The 17,156-nt window shown below is 45.3% G+C and overlaps 1 protein-coding gene across 6 annotated transcripts in view; it reads left to right on the top strand.

Annotated features, from left to right (window-relative positions):
* The window catches only part of tpk1 (thiamin pyrophosphokinase 1), a 381,820-nt gene that overhangs the window by 109,109 nt on the left and 255,555 nt on the right, over positions 1–17,156 (top strand). For all 6 annotated transcript variants that reach the window (XM_078236390.1, XM_078236382.1, XM_078236417.1 and 3 more), the window contains one exon: positions 5,707–5,781. In XM_078236390.1, coding sequence (XP_078092516.1) covers positions 5,707–5,781 — 75 coding nt within the window. The remainder of the gene's footprint in view (positions 1–5,706; positions 5,782–17,156) is intronic.

Here is a 17,156-nt window from a genome sequence, read left to right as displayed (position 1 = left end):
CCCAACGCGCCCTGCCTGTAGCCTCTCGACGCTGATGATCACCACACCCTCCCTGTTCCAGAATCTTGTGCCAGGCTGCAAGCCCATCGCGACTAAAAGTAGGCGTTACAGCGCTGAGGATCGGATCTTCATTAGATCTGAGGTTCAGCGGCTCCTCAAAGAAAGGATCATACAACCCAGCGCTAGTCCGTGGAGGGCGCAGGTCGTGGTGGTCAAGAGCGGGAACAAACCCCGGATGGTCATTGACTATAGTCAGACCATTAATTGATATACGCAGCTGGATGCGTATCCTCTCCCGCGCATATCTGATATGGTCAATCAGATTGCGCAGTACCGGGTGTTCTCCGCCATAGACCTCAAGTCTGCCTACCACCAACTCCCCATTCGCCCAGAGGACCGACAATACACGGCTTTTGAGGCGGATGGTCACTTGTATCACTTTCTCAGGGTTCCCTTTGGTGTCACAAATGGGGTCTCGGTCTTCCAGCGTGCTATGGACCGAATGGTGGACCAGAACGGGCTGCGGGCTACCTTCCCGTACCTGGATAATGTCACCATCTGCGGCCATGACCAGCAGGACCACGACACGAATCTCCTGAATTTCCTACGCACTGCATCTCGCTTGAACTTGACCTACAACAGGGAGAAGTGTGTGTTTCGTACGCGCCGTTTAGCCATCCTAGGATACGTGGTGGAAAACGGGGTCATTGGCCCTGATCCAGACCGTATGCGCCCCCTTTCTGAACTTCCCTTGCCTGCTAGTGCAAAAGCACTGAGAAGATGCTTAGGCTTCTTCTCTTATTATGCGCAGTGGGTTCCCAATTACGCGGACAAAGCCCGTCCGCTCATTAAGTCCACGACTTTTCCCCTAACGCCAGAGGCCCGGTTGGCCTTCGATAAATTAAAAGCCGAAATCGCGAAAGCCACGATGCACGCTGTTGACTAGTCCATCCCCTTTCAGGTGGAGAGCGATGCATCTGATTTCGCCCTGGCCGCCACACTTAACCAGGCGGGCAGGCCCGTCGCATTTTTTTCCCGCACCCTCCAAGGCCCCGAAATCCGGCATTCAGCGGTGGAAAAGGAGGCCCAGGCCATTGTGGAGGCCGTCAGGCACTGGCGCCATTACTTGGCGGGAAAACGGTTCACCCTGATCACGGACCAGCGGTCCGTGGCGTTCATGTTTAATAACACGCAGAGGGGCAAGATCAAGAATGACAAGATCTTGCGGTGGAGAATTGAACTCTCCACCTATAACTACGACATCATGTACCGTCCAGGGAAACTCAATGAGCCCTCGGATGCCCTCTCACGTGGAACATGCGCCAGTATACAGGAGGACCGTTTGCAGGCTCTCCATAATGACCTATGCCATTCTGGGGTCACTCGGCTCTACCACTTTATAAAAGCCCGCAACCTGCCCTACTCGGTGGAGGACGTCAGGTCCGTAACAAGAAGCTGTCGGGTTTGCGCGGAATGCAAACCGCACTTTTACCGACCTGACCGGGCACATTTAGTCAAGGCCACTCGTCCCTTCGAGAGACTGAGTGTCGATTTTAAGGGCCCCCTTCCCTCAACAGATCGGAATGTGTACTTCCTCAATATCATTGACGAGTACTCTCGGTTCCCTTTTGTTGTTCCCTGCTCTGATACATCCGCTGCCACGGTTATCAAGGCATTCCGTGATCTCTTTACCCTGTTCGGGTACCCCGGCTACATCCATAGCGACAGGGGCTCGTCGTTCATGAGCGATGACTTGAGGCAATTCCTGCTCTCATACGGGATTGCCTCTAGTAGGACCACGAGCTACATCCCTAGGGGTAACGGACAGGTGGAACGTGAGAATGCTACAGTCTGGAAGGCTGTCTTACTGGCGTTGAAGTCAAAAAGTCTTCCAGTCTCCCGTTGGCAAGAGGTGCTCTCTGATGCGCTCCATTCTATTCGCTCCCTCCTGTGTACGGCAACCAATGCTACTCCCCATGAGAGGATGTTTTCATTCCCTCGGAAGTCTTCCTCGGGGACCTCATTACCGTCTTGGTTGCTGTACTCAGGACCCGTCCTCCTGCGGCGACATGTAAGGGCCCGCAAGTCCGACCCGTTGGTCGAACAGGTCCATCTCCTCCACGCCAACCCTCAGTATGCCTATGTGGCATACCCTGACGGGCGAGAGGACATGGTCTCGATCCGAGACCTGGCGCCAGCAGGGTACGTAGCAACTCCTGTCGCTCCCATACCCCCTGTTACAAACCCCTTAACTCTTGTTTCTGCCCCGGACACGGCGCGGGCAGCATCGGGACCATTGCTTAACCCTTTTACTCCCGTGTACAGCTTGCCTGAGTCCAGAGGATGGTCGCCACTGCAGGGCGTGTCAGGACCCCATGGACTACCGTCACCTCAGGGTCAACCGGCCTGTGAGTCCGTGGAAGAACAGCTGGACGCCGCCTTGGGGAGAACGCCACCGCAAGTGCCTCCTCCGGTGTCAGCGCCGGTATTGAGGAGGTCACAACGACGGTGCGGTCCCCCTGACCGTCTGAACTTATAGACTGATGACACTTTATTCTGTTTTTTGTACCCCGCCGGCCTTTGTTCTCAAAGGAGGGATGAATGTGGTGAACCATCGTTGGTTCCCACTGGATAGTACTGAGCCAGGGTCTGGCCAGTACTACAAGGATGTACATATGTTACTGTTGGGTTGTGCTACTTGTTGCTGTTGGGGTTAGGGTGGGGTTGTTACACCTTTGTACTGTAGTGTTGTGGTACATCCCAGTCGGGCTCCGCCTCCTGGGAGAGGTATAAATGTCCCTGCTCTGGCTGGGACCCCTCAGTCTGGGATCGTGTACATAATTATTGGCTGCTTCATTACAGTAAATAAAAGCCTTTATTTCCCGAGCATCTAGCCTCGTGTTTGATAACGCGCATCAATGATTTCCCAATCTTCTTGGCTACCGTTAATCTTGGCAGCATTGTATACCTTCTCCTAAAGATACTGAGGCAAATTACTGAGGATGCTGGAATCTGAACCCAAAAGAGAAACTGCTGGACAATCTCAGCAGGTCTGGCAGCATCTGTAGGAGAGAAAAGAGCTGATGTTTCGAGTCCAGATGACCCTTTGTCAAAGCCGAAAGGCATTTAGCTTTGACAAAGGGTCACCTGGACTCGAAATGTGCAGTTTGTAATATCAATTACAAACCAAAACAAAACAACCATGATAATATATTCCAATAAAACTAATCCGATAAACAAAAACCCTTCCACAGGTTTAACACAGCAAAGATTAATGCTCATGTGATCTGGAACTGCGTCCTTTGGATGAATGCTGCTGTCCTCCTGATAAACTCAGAACAGTTTGAAGTCAGAACAACTTCCCAGAACACCAGGGAGAGATTCTGGTCAAGCCACCAACTTGATTTTCTACTGCAGGAAGGCAAGAAGCCTTGCTTTCAGCTAACCAACAGAACTTCCAAAACCCAGAGAGAGAGAGAGACACTTCTTTCAGTCAGATGTCCACTCCCTTCTAAACTAAACTTGCAGCTCAGAGCTGAAAATGAAAGCGCTCCTGTCACTTGACTTGCAAACATTCTTCCTCCTGACATGCAGGGTTATAAAACTTATGCCCAAAGTAAAAATAAACAAACCCCATTTAAACCACTGAAGGAGCAATGAAAGGACTCCTACAGACAGCCCGGCAACAATGAGAGCTGAGAGCTACAGAGAATGTGATTTTTTAAAAGCTCTTGAAGATACACTAACTTCACATTTGGGTGAAGGATCCTTCAACAAACTGACAAAGAACTCGAGTTACATTAATCCGTGAAGCCTGCTTGCAGGCTAAGAGTGCCCGAGTCGAGAAATCTGGGGCTTAGTGTTGTTTTTGAGTTATATAGATGGGGGCTGATATCAGAAGATGACAGAATGAAGGCAGAACCACATAACGCTGGGCAAGATTACCTTAGATAAGGCATGGGCTGCACAATGCAGCCCATGTTTGCCCACAATGTGGGTGATATTCGGCATAAAATCTACCAGAGAAAGAAATGAAGTTAAAACTGACCCTGAAACTGATGCCAAATGCTGCCAGCTTCTGTGCCAACAAATACGAAGCACAAGTGGAATAATTACTGCGTGAAAGGAAACTTAAAAGCTGCTGGTATTTTCAGTTTGTTTGACAGTATGTGTGAATTTATGTTTTTTTCCTGATTAAGAATGTTTAAAAAGTGACAGCATTCCTTGTGTTTAACAGTCAGTCTTTAAAACGAAGTGTCTGTGATTGTTTTTCTCTTATTGTCTACAATCTACTCTTGTATCTTTTTGGATAAGCGCGGCACAGTGGTTAGCACTGCTGTCTCACAGTGCCAGACACCCGGGTTCAATTCCCAGCTTGCGTCACTACCTGTGTGGAGTTTACCCATTCTCCTCGTGTCTGCATGGGTTTCGACCAGGTGCTCCAGTTTCCTCCCACAAGTCCAAAAGATGTGCTGGTTCGGTATGTTGGTCATGCTAAATTCTCCCTCAGTGTACCCGAATAGGCGCCAGAGTGTGGCGACTAGGGGATTTTCACAGTAACTTCATTTCGGTGCTAGCGCAAGCCAACTTGTGACACTGATAAATAAACTTTAAACTTTATATATTAAGCATTTTTGATCAATGTATTTTCTGCATGTCTTCTATGCGTTTTTAAGTTTGTTGATTTTTTTCTATATGTAAGTATACATATGTATTTTTGAAGTGCTTGAGTTTAAGTATATATATGTATTTTTGAGGTACTTGAGTCATGTTTTTAGTTTTGAGCTGATTTAGACTGTTCAAGTATTTTTTGGGCTCATGTTTAAGAGTAGAAAATTGGCATTTTTCGAGTTTGTAAACCATTGCAGGGATCCAAACAGTTAAGTTGCATGAAAGCATTTGGCTGCTGTGTGTTCAGTTTAAGATTATGCACCTAGAGCTGGGAAAAGCTTTGAATTGCATCTTAAAACTAAAAAGCTGACAAGAATTTGGGTTTGTGCTTCCAAATGCTGTTTTTAATGGAAGGAAATCTCGTTCATAAATTTATTGCCTCTGAAGATTTTCTAACAGCTTATGGATGTGATGATGTGCTTCCCAATACAATCAGTTTGCTGTTTAACTTCCTGAAGTAAAGTTACAGAAATGACAGTACATTAAAATGTTTGTGTTAGCAGATCTGCACATTTTCTGCTCCATTTCACAAACCAGCATCAGAGCAGAGTATGTTGGAATAAACGTCATGTTGAGGTTTATGAATTTACTATTGGTTCCCCTGTTACAGAGTGCTTCAGATTTATTTTGGGTAACTGAATTTTACAATGCCCTGAACTAATATCTTCCTAGCATGTATGGGTCAATTGTTGCTTCACAATATAGTCTCCCAGAAAACTTAATTGTAAGTAAGAAGAACTCATGTTCTCTCTCTTCCTCACCCTCTTTTTTTTTAAGCCAAGTATATAGGAATAAGCGATTTGTATATGGATTTGAACTTTGTTACTAGATTTGAAGTTTAGGTAGAGGGAGGTTGTTAATATTAACAGAGATCATTAAGAGGAGAAAAAGAAAGAGAATTGCAACATTGCCTAAGGTAAATGTGTAAGATATAAAGGGAGGACAAGATAACATTTATAGTATGATTGACTGAAACGTAATTCCTGTAGTATGACTCAACATTTTCCTTGCTAACATTGCCCTTTTTCGTTTTAGGAAAACTAAAACATTGTCTGTTAATTCTCAATCAACCTATGGACAGTGATCAATTTCAACGCCTGTGGAGCAAAGGTATAGTTGAGATAAAAATTGCTCGTAATTGGCTAATATAGAAGTTTATCATGGTTCTTAACAAAATAGTGCAAATTTAATGCATGCTCAGCAAAGTTAATGATCAGAAACTTGGTGTCTCATCTATTTTACACTGATGATTGATATAGCCAGTGTAACTATTTGTTACTTTCTGCACAATCTAAGTGTTTGTTAAGTCTGTATTCACAGTAGTTGATTGTTTCATCTAATGTTTAATACAATTGCTTGGCATTTTTCAGCCAAAGGCATTGAATAGTCAGTCACATCTTCAGAAGAGGAGGAAAATCATGTGATTTTATCATGAGTTATAATTTGTATCTCGAGTTGAATAGGGAGGAATATCTGTTTAGTGGGCTTGTTGCAAATGACCTAGATAATGGCCAAGGAAAGGCAAATGTTAGGTCATTGGTGGTGCGAGTTGCTTGAAGTATGTGGTATCAGCACAAGAAAGGTATCTGGAGTATCACAGAATCACAACATGGTTACAGCACAGAAGGATACCATGTGGCCCGTCGTGTCTGTGTTGGCTTTCTGAAGAAGCAAGATACCTCGTGTCACCTCCTGGTCTTTTATCTGTGGCCCTGAACATTCTGCCCTTACAGGTAATTCAATTCCCTTTCAAATGCCTTGATTGAACCTTCCTCTGCCACATTTTCAGGCAGTACATTCTAGATCCCAAGCATACACTGCGTGAAAAAACATTTCCTCATGTCGCAATTGCTTCCCTTTTGCCAATTATCTTAAATCTGTGCCTTCTCAACCCTTCTGCTAATAGCAACAGTTTCTCCCTATCTTCTCCTGATTTTGTATATCTTTCTCAGATCTCCTCTCATCCTTCCCTTCTCCAAGGAAAACAGTCCAAACTTCTCCCATCTATCCATGTAGCTGAAGTTGCTCATCCCTGGAACCATTTTCCTGACTTCTAATTTTTATTTTGTATTTGATAGCAAATACAACAAGAGTATTGATGCGCGATTAAATCACTCGGGAGGCTAGATTGTACCCGGGAAATAAAGGCTTTTATTACTGACAAGAATGGAGCATACTATATACAATACAATCCCAGACTAAAGGGTCACCAGGCAGTGCAGTGATCTTTATACTCCTCCAGGTAGGCGGAGCCAACTGGAGTGTACCACAGAACAATATCAACAGGTAGAACACCCCAACCCTAACCCCAACAGTGACAACAGTAACATATATACAAATACCCATAGTGCTGACCATCTATGGTTCAGTACCCATAGTGGTAACCAACTATAGTTCACCACAAGTATGTAATGTCTCTGTATATTTCCACTGTAGGAGCCAGCACTAGTAATAAAATAGATTCATTAAGTCACCATGGAGTTGGTGATCAAAATAACATTTAAGGCCCAAATAGCAATGGAAAAATACGACCATCACATTGGAATCATAGAATCCCTACAGTGCACAATGAGACCATTTGACCCTTTGAGTCTACGTCTCTCTGACAGAGCATTGCACCTAGACCCTATCCCCGCAACCTCACGTATTTACCCTGCTAACTCCCCTAACCTACACATCTTGGGACACTAAGGCGATTTAGCATGGCCAATCCACCTGAGCTGCACATCTTGTGCGAGGAAGCAGAGCACCTGGAGGAAACCAGATGTTGAAGGAAGGTTTAGAGGGAACCATAAGTTTAACAGAGAAAGAGATGCCCTGGCTAAGGTGCCTGCACAAAAGTATATTTCTAAGGATAGATGCTGTATTAATCTGAATTTGTGTAAATCTATAATCGAAGAACCACTACATGAATAGAAAGGGCAGGCTGATCAGCTTGACCATGTTAACAGAGGCTCAGAATACTAAACAACACAAAATGGCTGTTAGCTGGGTTAACTACTTTCCTCAACACAAGCTTGTGAAAACAATGGAAACAGTTTTCTCAGACAGGAGGAATGCTCATAGAGATAACGGTAGCCGGTAGAGCAGATGGCCCTGGATCCCTACAAAAACCAGGCACATGAATCAGGGTGTTTACAGAGAATGATGAGGAAGCTTGTAGAACAAGGAACATTGTAGACTCAAGGATTCCAGATGGGGGAAGGGAGATCACACTAAGCTGACAGTCATGAGACCACAAGCCGATCACACACAAACCCACCTTGCATAAGATTGGATGTCATAGCTTATGCAACTTAATCTATAATCGATATTATTGGATAATGTCCAGCCAGAATGGGCCGAGTAGCTGTTTAGAAAATGTATAAAAATTGATGCTTTTCCTTTGTTCAGCGGAGGGAGATCTTGGGATTTATCCAGAGACCATCTCTCCACTGGCGTAATGAACCGTATTGATGCGAGGACCAGCCCTGGGCGTTGAGCGATTTCTTCGAGATTCTCTCCCGCTAACACAGACATCGGGAGAACATGCAAACTCCACACTGATAGTCAGCTAAGGTCAGAATCCAACCTGAATCCCTGGCGCTGTGAGGCAGCAGTGCAAACCACTGTGCTACCCTATACGGCAGATTTCTAGAAATGAGAAGTAGCTGAGGTGCGGTGCAAAATGTAATTGGTACACAGAGTCAACAATGTAAACCAACAATGGAATATGTTTTAAAAAAAGGTAAGTAGAGTTGCAGAATTAATGTACAAAAGAGAGACAGTGCAGTTTTCAAAATGCCATGGGTAACTAGGGTTCAGAAACAGAGTTAATGAAGGCACCTGAGGCTTATAATGAAGAACAAAGAACAAAGAACAGTACAGCACAGGAAACAGGCCCTTCGGCCCTCCAAGCCTGTGCCGCTCATTGGTCCAACTAGACCATTCGTTTGTATCCCTCCATTCCCAGAATGCTCATGTGACTATCCAGGTAAGTCTTAAACGATGCCAGCATGTCTGCCTCCCTACTTGGCAGCACATTCCAGGCCCCCACCACTCTCTGTATAAAAAACATCCCTCTGATATCTGAGTTATACCTCACCCCTCTCACCTTGAGCCCATGACCCCTCGTGAAATGAGAGATGATCACCAGACAATTAGGGAAATAGATAAGGAGTTGAGCCAAAATAATGTAAAGAGAAAGGAACACAAACAGTAAAATATTTAAAATATATCTGTGAAAAAGAATTGTTAGATATGTACTAGGATGTACTAGAATTCCTCCCTCCCCCTTGAGAGGAGAGGATAATTTGTTGGTAAATGATAAACCGGATTTATAACAAGTACTTGGAACATAGAAACATATGAATTTCTAGACAAAGAAAGGGAAAGGAAATGCCTTCCACTGTGCTGGTAGTGGCATGATATAAGAATAACACTGTTTTTAATAGATCACAACAGTCAATGTCTATCCTTTTTTTGATTTGTTCATGGCATGCGACCATCACTGCCAAGGCAAGTTTATTGCCTGTCCTGAATTGCTCTTGAGAAGGCTATGTTGAGATGACTTCTTGAACCGCTGCAGTCCTTCCAGAATTTTACACCGCAGTCCAAAGATGTGTGGGTAAGGTAGAGTGGCCATGTTAAATTGCCCCATAGTGTCAGGGGGACTAGCGTTAGGGGGACTAGCTCTGGTAAATGCATGGAGTTATGGAGATAGGGCCTGGGTAGGATTGTGGTCGGTGCAGACTCAATGTGCCGAATAGCTTCCTTCTGCATTGTAGGGATTCTGTGAACAAGTCAGGATGGTGTGTGGCTTGGAGCGGAACTTGGATGCTTTGCATTCCCATGTGTCTTTCTGGTGGCACAGTGGTTAACACTGCTGCTTCACAGCATCAGGGACCCGGGTTCAATTCCTGGCTTGGGTCACTGTCTGAATGGAGTTGGCACATTCGCCCTGTGTCTGCGTGGGTTTCCTCTGGGTGCTCCAGTTTTCTCCCACAGTCCAAAACACATGCTGGTTAGGTACATTGGCCATGCTAAATTCTCCCTCAGTGTACCCAAACAGGCACCGGAATGTTGCGACCAGGGGATTTTCACAGTAACTTCAGTGCTGTGTTAATAATTGTGACAATAATAAATAAACTTTAAAACTTTAAAACCCTTGTTCTTCTAAGTGGTAGAGGTCACAGGTTGGAAGGTGTTGTCAAACATGGCTGGGCAAGTTGTTGCTGTGCAAATTGTAAATGATACATAGTGCTGCCACTGTGCGCTGGTAGCCGAGGAAGTGAATGATTAAATTGGTGGATGTATGCAGGTTTCTTTGTTCTGATTGGTGTCGAGGTTTTGGAGTGTTGTTGACCTGCACTCATCCAAGCAAGTGGAGATAATTCCCTGTCAGACTCCTGACTTATGCCTTGTAGATGATGATGTGGAGATGCCGGTGTTGGACTGGGGTGAGCACAGTAAGAAGTCTCACAACAGGTTAAAGTCCAACAGGTTTATGAGCTTTCGGAGCGTTGCTCCTTCTTCAGGTGACCCGGGTTCAATTCCTGGCTTGGGTCTCTGTCTGTATGGAGTTTGCACGTTCTCCCTGTGCCTGTGTGGGTTTCCTCTGGGTGCTCCGGTTTCCTCCCACAGTCCAAAAATATGCGGGTTAGATGGATTAGCCATGTTAAATTGACCCTAATGTCAGGGGGATTATAGAACATAGAACAGGACAGCACAGAACAGGCCCTTCGGCCCACGATGTTGTGCCGAGCTTTATCTGAAACCAATATCAAGCTATCCCACTCCCTATCATCCTGGTGTGCTCCATGTGCCTATCCAATAACTGCTTAAATGTTCCTAAAGTGTCTGACTCCACTATCACTGCAGGCAGTCCATTCCACACCCCAACCACTCTCTGCGTAAAGAACCTACCTCTGATATCCTTCCTATATCTCCCACCATGAACCCTATAGTTATGCCCCCTTGTAACAGCTCCATCCACCCGAGGAAATAGTCTTTGAACGTTCACTCTATCTATCCCCTTCATCATTTTATAAACCTCTGTTAAGTCTCCCCTCAGCCTCCTCCGCTCCAGAGAGAACAGCCCTAGCTCCCTCAACCTTTCCTCATAAGACCTACCCTCCAAACCAGGCAGCATCCTGGTAAATCTCCTCTGCACTCTTTCCAGCGCTTCCACATCCTTCTTTTAGTGAGGTGACCAGAACTGCACACAATATTCCAAATGTGGTCTCACCAAGGTCCTGTACAGTTGCAGCATAACCCCACGGCTCTTAAACTCCAACCCCCTGTTAATAAAAGCTAACACACAATAGGCCTTCTTCACAGCTCTATCTACTTGAGTGGCAACCTTTAGAGATCTGTGGATATGGACCCCAAGATCTCTCTGTTCCTCCACAGTCTTCAGAACCCTACCTTTGACCCTGTAATCCACATTTAAATTAGTCCTACCAAAATGAATCACCTCACATTTATCAGGGTTAAACTCCATTTGCCATTTTTCAGCCCAGCTTTGCATCCTATCTATGTCTCTTTGCAGCCTACAACAGCCCTCCACTTCATCCACTACTCCACCAATCTTGGTGTCATCAGCAAATTTACTGATCCACCCTTCAGCCCCCTCCTCTAAGTCATTCATAAAAATCACAAAGAGCAGAGGACCAAGCACTGATCCCTGTGGCACTCCGCTAGCAACCTGCCTCCAGTCCGAAAATTTTCCATCCACCACCACCCTCTGTCTTCGATCAGACAGCCAGTTACCTATCCAATCGGCCAACTTTCCCTCTATCCCACACTTCCTCACTTTCATCATAAGCCGACCATGGGGGACCTTATCAAACGCCTTACTAAAATCCATGTATATGACATCAACTGCCCTACCTTCATCAACACACTTAGTTACCTCCTCAAAAAATTCAATCAAATTTGTGAGGCACGACTTGCCCTTCACGAATCCGTGCTGACTATCCCGGATTAATCCGCATCTTTCTAAATGGTCGTAAATCCCATCCCGAAGGACCTTTTCCATCAATTTACCAACCACCGAAGTAAGACTAACCGGTCTATAATTACCAGGGTCATTTCTATTCCCTTTCTTAAACAGAGGAACAACATTCGCCATTCTCCAGTCCTCTGGCACCATCCCCGTGGACAGCGAGGACTGTTAGCACGGTAAATGCATGGGGTTATGGGAATAGGGCCTGGTTGGGATTGTGATCGGTACAGACTTAATGGCTGAATGGCCTCCTTCTGCACTGTAGGGATTCTATGAATGTCAAAGCAAAGTGATTTGATCTGTCCCTTCAATGGTCATTGCCTGACACTTGAGAGGCATGTGTGTGGCACAAAATGTACTTGCCACTTATCTATTCCAGTCTGAATGTTGCCCAGGTCTTACTGCACATATGAAATGGTAGGCAGCATGGGGGTTAGCACTGCTGCCCCACAGCGCCAGAGACTCAGGTTCGATTCCCGGGCTTGGATCACTGTCTGTGCTGAGTCTGCGCCTTCTACCCGTGTCTACATGGGTTTCCTCTGGGTGCTCTGGTTTCCTCCCACAGTCCAAAAGGTGTGCTAGTTAGGTGCATTTTCCAACCTAATTTTTCTTTATTCATTCATGGGACATGGACATTGGTGGCTGGCCAGCATTTATTGCCCATCCCTGGTTGCCCTTGGAGGACAGTTGAGAGTCAACATTGCTGTGGGTCTGGAGTCACATGTAGGCCAGACTAGGTAAGGACTGCAGATTTCCTTCCCTGAAGGATATTAGTGAACCAGATGGATTTTTCCAACAATTGACAATGGTTTCATGATCATCAGTAGATTCTTAATTCCAGGTATTTTTTAATGAATTCAAATTCCACCATCTGCTGTGGCGGGATTATAACCCGGGTCCCCAGAACATTAGCTGAGTGTCTGGATTAATAGTTTAGCGATAATACCACTCGGCCATCGCCTCCCCAAATTCTTCCTCCGTGTACCTGAACAGGCACCGGAGTGTGGCGACTAGGGGATTTTCACAGTAACTTCATTGCAGTGTTAATGTAAGCCTACTCGTGACACTAAGAGTTAAACTGTTCCAGTTTTTGCGAGGTACTGAATGCTGTGAAATCACCAGCAAACATCTCCCCACTTCTGACTTTACACTTGCGAAAAGGTCACTGGTGAAGCAGCTGAAGATGGTGAGACTATTTGGGTGAGATGAGTGCTTTCCAAACTATTTTCCAAAATGACCCCTGTTTTAACAGTAGAAAATTAACATAACCCTAGACGTCAGCAAGAACAAAGCAGCAATTCAGCAGCATAAAATTATTAAAGTTTGCACATTATGGATCAATGTGTACATCGGACAACTGTGTAAATTAATTTTTTTAATACTTTGTAAACATGTTATTATTTTTGTTCTAATGTAGTTTTCAACCAACCTGTCCATATTCCTCAGTGACAGAAGACTCATTGAAGCTCCCACTCCACCGTCACTCCCCCACATCTCCACTAATCAGGCACTGTCTCCTTTCCATTGCCCCCCAAACACTGTAATCAGCCCCTCTTCTTCCCCCACACAGACAGTAATCATCCCCTCTCCTCACCCCCCCGCTGTAATAAATCCCTCTGCTCTCGCCACTTCCCCCACACACACTGTAATCGGTTTCTCTTGCACAGTAATCAGCACATCCTCCACCCCTCCCACCCCTTTAGCCTTGTTCTCAGTGCCTGTGAAGCAGAGAGAAGAAATGAGCTTGTACAAAAGGAGCAAAAACACAGTAATGTTTGTAGCGGCTGCTCACTTAAACCTGTTTTTCCTGCATGAAGTCAGTAACTCAGCTACACTTGCCTGCCTCTGTCTAACACCAACTCAGCATACAAATATTCCAAACCTTTCTGTAATCGTCATTCTTTCTTCAGAGGATGGCAAGCTTAAGACCCCATAGTTTTAGAACTTCTGGGCTAGATGGTTGGATTAGTCTACAACAGATTAAGAAATTACTGAGGAAAACTTCAATGGTGTGGAGCTGTAAACACCATAGATCCAAACTCACCTTCTTGAATTTCACAGTAACTTCATTGCAATGTTAATGTAAGCCTTACTTGTGACTAGTAAATAAACTTTAAAAAACTTTTTTCTATATGTATCTATAGATATAAATCATGGGGCTAAAGGGATCAAAGGATATGTGGGGAAGATGGGATCAGGATATTGAATTTGATGATTAGCCGTAATCAAAATGAATGATTCGACGGGCTGAATGGCCTACTCCTGCTTCTAGTTTCTATGTTGCTCTGCAGCATGATGCCACATTTACCATATAATGCCTCAAAATATTCATGTGCTACATCTCAGCACTTGGCTTCAGTGTTTACAATAGAGATGGGTCTTTGGTGGAATGCGAATCCTTAATTGGTTCAAAGCAAGGCCAGGATGTAAATAAGTGAGGTATTAGAGAAGTTAGCTGAACTAAAGGAATACTAAGAACCCGAATCCCACAAATTGGAACATATTGAGGGAATATATTTGTGAGTTTGCTCATGGGATGTTTTGATTTGATTTTGATTTGATTTATTATTGTCACATGTATTAGCATAAGTGGAAAGTATTGTTTCTTGCGCGCTATACAGACAGAGCATACCATTCATAGAGAAGGAAACGAGAGAGTGCAGAATGTTGTGTTACAGTCATAGCTAGGTATAGAGAAAGATCAACTTAATACTACGTAGGTCCATTCAAAGGTCTGACGTCAGCAGGGAAGAAGCTGTTCTTGAGCCGGTTGGTACGTGACCTCAGACTTTTGTATCTTTTTTCTTGAAGGAAGAAGGCGGAAGAGAGAATGTCCGGGCTGCGTGAGGTCCTTAATTATGCTGGCTGCTTTGCCGAGGCAGTGGGAAGTGTAGACAGAGTCAATGGATTGGAGGCTGGTTTGCGTGATGGACTGGGCTACAATTATAACCTTTTGTAGTTTTTTGCAGTCTTGGGCAGAGCAGGGGCCATACCAAGCTATGATACACCCAGAAAAAATGCTTTCCATGGTGCATCTGTAAAAGTTGGCGAGAGTCGTAGCTGACATGCCAAATTTCCTTAGTCTTCTGAGAAAGTAGAGGCGTTGGTGGGCTTTCTTAACTATAGTGTCGGCATGGGGGGACCAGGACAGGTTGTTGGTGATCTGCACACCTAAAAACGTGAAGCTCTTGACCCTTTCTACTTCGTCCCCATTGATGTAGACAGGGGCATATTCTCCTTTACGCTTCCTGAAGTCGATGACAATCTCCTTCATTTTGTTGACATTGAGGGAGAGATTATTGTCGCCGCACCAGTTCACCAGATTCTCTGTCTCATTCCTGTACTCTGTCTCACCATTGTTTGAGATCCGACCCACTATGTTGGTGTTGTCAGCAAACTTGAAAATCGAGTTGGCCAAAATTGAGTTGGTAGGTATATAAGGAGGTATAGTAGGGCAACGTTGGCAAGGCTCATCTTTCTTGTCTGCTTCTATTGCCCTTACAAAATGGGTGATGGACCACATCAGTTCAAGAAAGTGTTGTGTAGGCATATCCACAGCGCCTTTGTGTCAGGAGTTTCAGGATTTTGACCCAGCAACGATGAAGGAACAGGACATATTTCTAAGTCAGGCTGGCATATGCCATGGAGGGGAGCTTGCAGGTGGTGCAGTTTTCATGTATTGATATGTTGGCAGTGGAGGTCATGATGTGGAGATGCCGGCGTTGGACTGGGGTAAGCACAGTAAGAAGTCTCACAACACCAGGTTAAAGTCCAACAGGTTTATTTGTAGCACAAGCTTTCAGAGCACTGCCCCTTCATCAGGTGAGTGGGAGTTGTGTTCACAAACAGGGCATATATGGACACAAACTCAATTTACAAGATAATGGTTGGAATGCGAGTCTTTACAGGTAACCAAGTCTTAAAGATACAGACAATGTGAGTGGAGAGAGGGTTAAGCACAGGTTAAAGAGATGTACATTGCCTTTAAGACTTGATTACCTGTAAAGACTCGCATTCGACTCATCGATCGACAGTTCCGACGTGCCACAGCGAAAAACCGCACCGACCTCCTTAGAAGACAAACATGGGACACAGCAGACAGAATACCCTTCGTCATCCAGTACTTCCCCGGAGCGGAGAAGCTATGACATCTTCTCTGGAGCCTTCAACATGTCATCAATGAAGACAAACATCTCGCCAAGGTCATCCCCACACACCCACTTCTTGCCTTCAAACAACCACACAACCTCAAACAGACCATTGTCTGCAGAAAACGACCCAGCCTTCAGGAGAACAGTGACCACGACATCACACAACCCTGCCACAGCAACCTCTGCAAGATGTGCTGGATCATCGACACGGATGCCATCATCTCACGTGAGAACACCATCCACCAGGTACACGGTACATACTCTTGCGACTTGGCCAATGTCGTCCACCTGATACGCTGCAGGAAAGGATGTCCTGAGGCATGGTACATTGGGGAGACCATGCAGACGCTACGACAACGAATGAATGAACACCGCTCAACAAGCACCAGGCAGGTGTGTTCCCTTCCAGTCGGGGAACACTTCAGCAGTCTGATCTTTGGATAAGCATTCTCCAAGAGCATCTTGGGGATAGCGATCATAACTCTATCTCCTTTATGCTTGCATTGGAAAAAGAGAGGATCAGGCAAGCTAGGAAAGCATTTATATGGAGTAAGGGGAAATATGAAGACATAAGGCAGCAAATTAGAGGAGTAAATTGGAAGGAGGTATTCTCGGGGAAATGTACTGAAGAGAGGTGGCAGTTTTTCAAGGAATGTCTGTCTAGAGTTCTACAGGACAATGTTCCGAGCAGACAGGGAGGAGTTGGTAGGTTAAAGGAACCGTGGTGCACGAAAGCTGTGCGGGACCTAGTCGAGAAGAAAAGGAAAGCGTACAAAAGGTTCAGAGAGCTTGGCGAAGATAGGGATCTAGATGAGTATACGGGTTGTAGGAAGGGACTAAAGGAAATTAGGAGAGCCAGAAGGGGTCACGAGAAGGCCTTGGCAGGTAGGATTAAGGAAAACCCTAAGGCGTTCTATAAATATGTGAAGAATAAAAGAATGAGACGTGAAGGAATAGGGCCTATAAAAGGTGAAGGCGGGAAAATCTCTACGGAACCAGTAGAAATGGCAGAGGTGCTTAATGAGTATTTTGCCTTGGTTTTCACAGAGGAGAAGGACCTGGGTGGATGTACTGTGGGCTTGCGGTAGACTGAAAAGATTGAGTATGTGGACTTTAACAAAGAGGTTGTGCTGGAATCTTTGAATGGCATCAAGATAGATAAGTCGCCGGGTCCGGATGGGATGTACCCCAGGTTACTGTGGGAGGCGAGGGAAGAGATTGCAGAGCCTCTGGCGATGATCTTTGCGTCATCGATGGAGACGGGAGAGGTGCCGGGGGATTGGAGGATTGCGGGTGTGGTTCCTATTTTCAAGAAGGGGAATAGGGATAGCCCAGGAAATTACCGACCG

This window comes from Mustelus asterias, chromosome 2 (assembly GCF_964213995.1).
Source record: "Mustelus asterias chromosome 2, sMusAst1.hap1.1, whole genome shotgun sequence".
In the NCBI taxonomy this organism is placed as follows: domain Eukaryota; kingdom Metazoa; phylum Chordata; class Chondrichthyes; order Carcharhiniformes; family Triakidae; genus Mustelus; species Mustelus asterias.
This window is presented reverse-complemented; position numbering and strand designations above follow the sequence as displayed.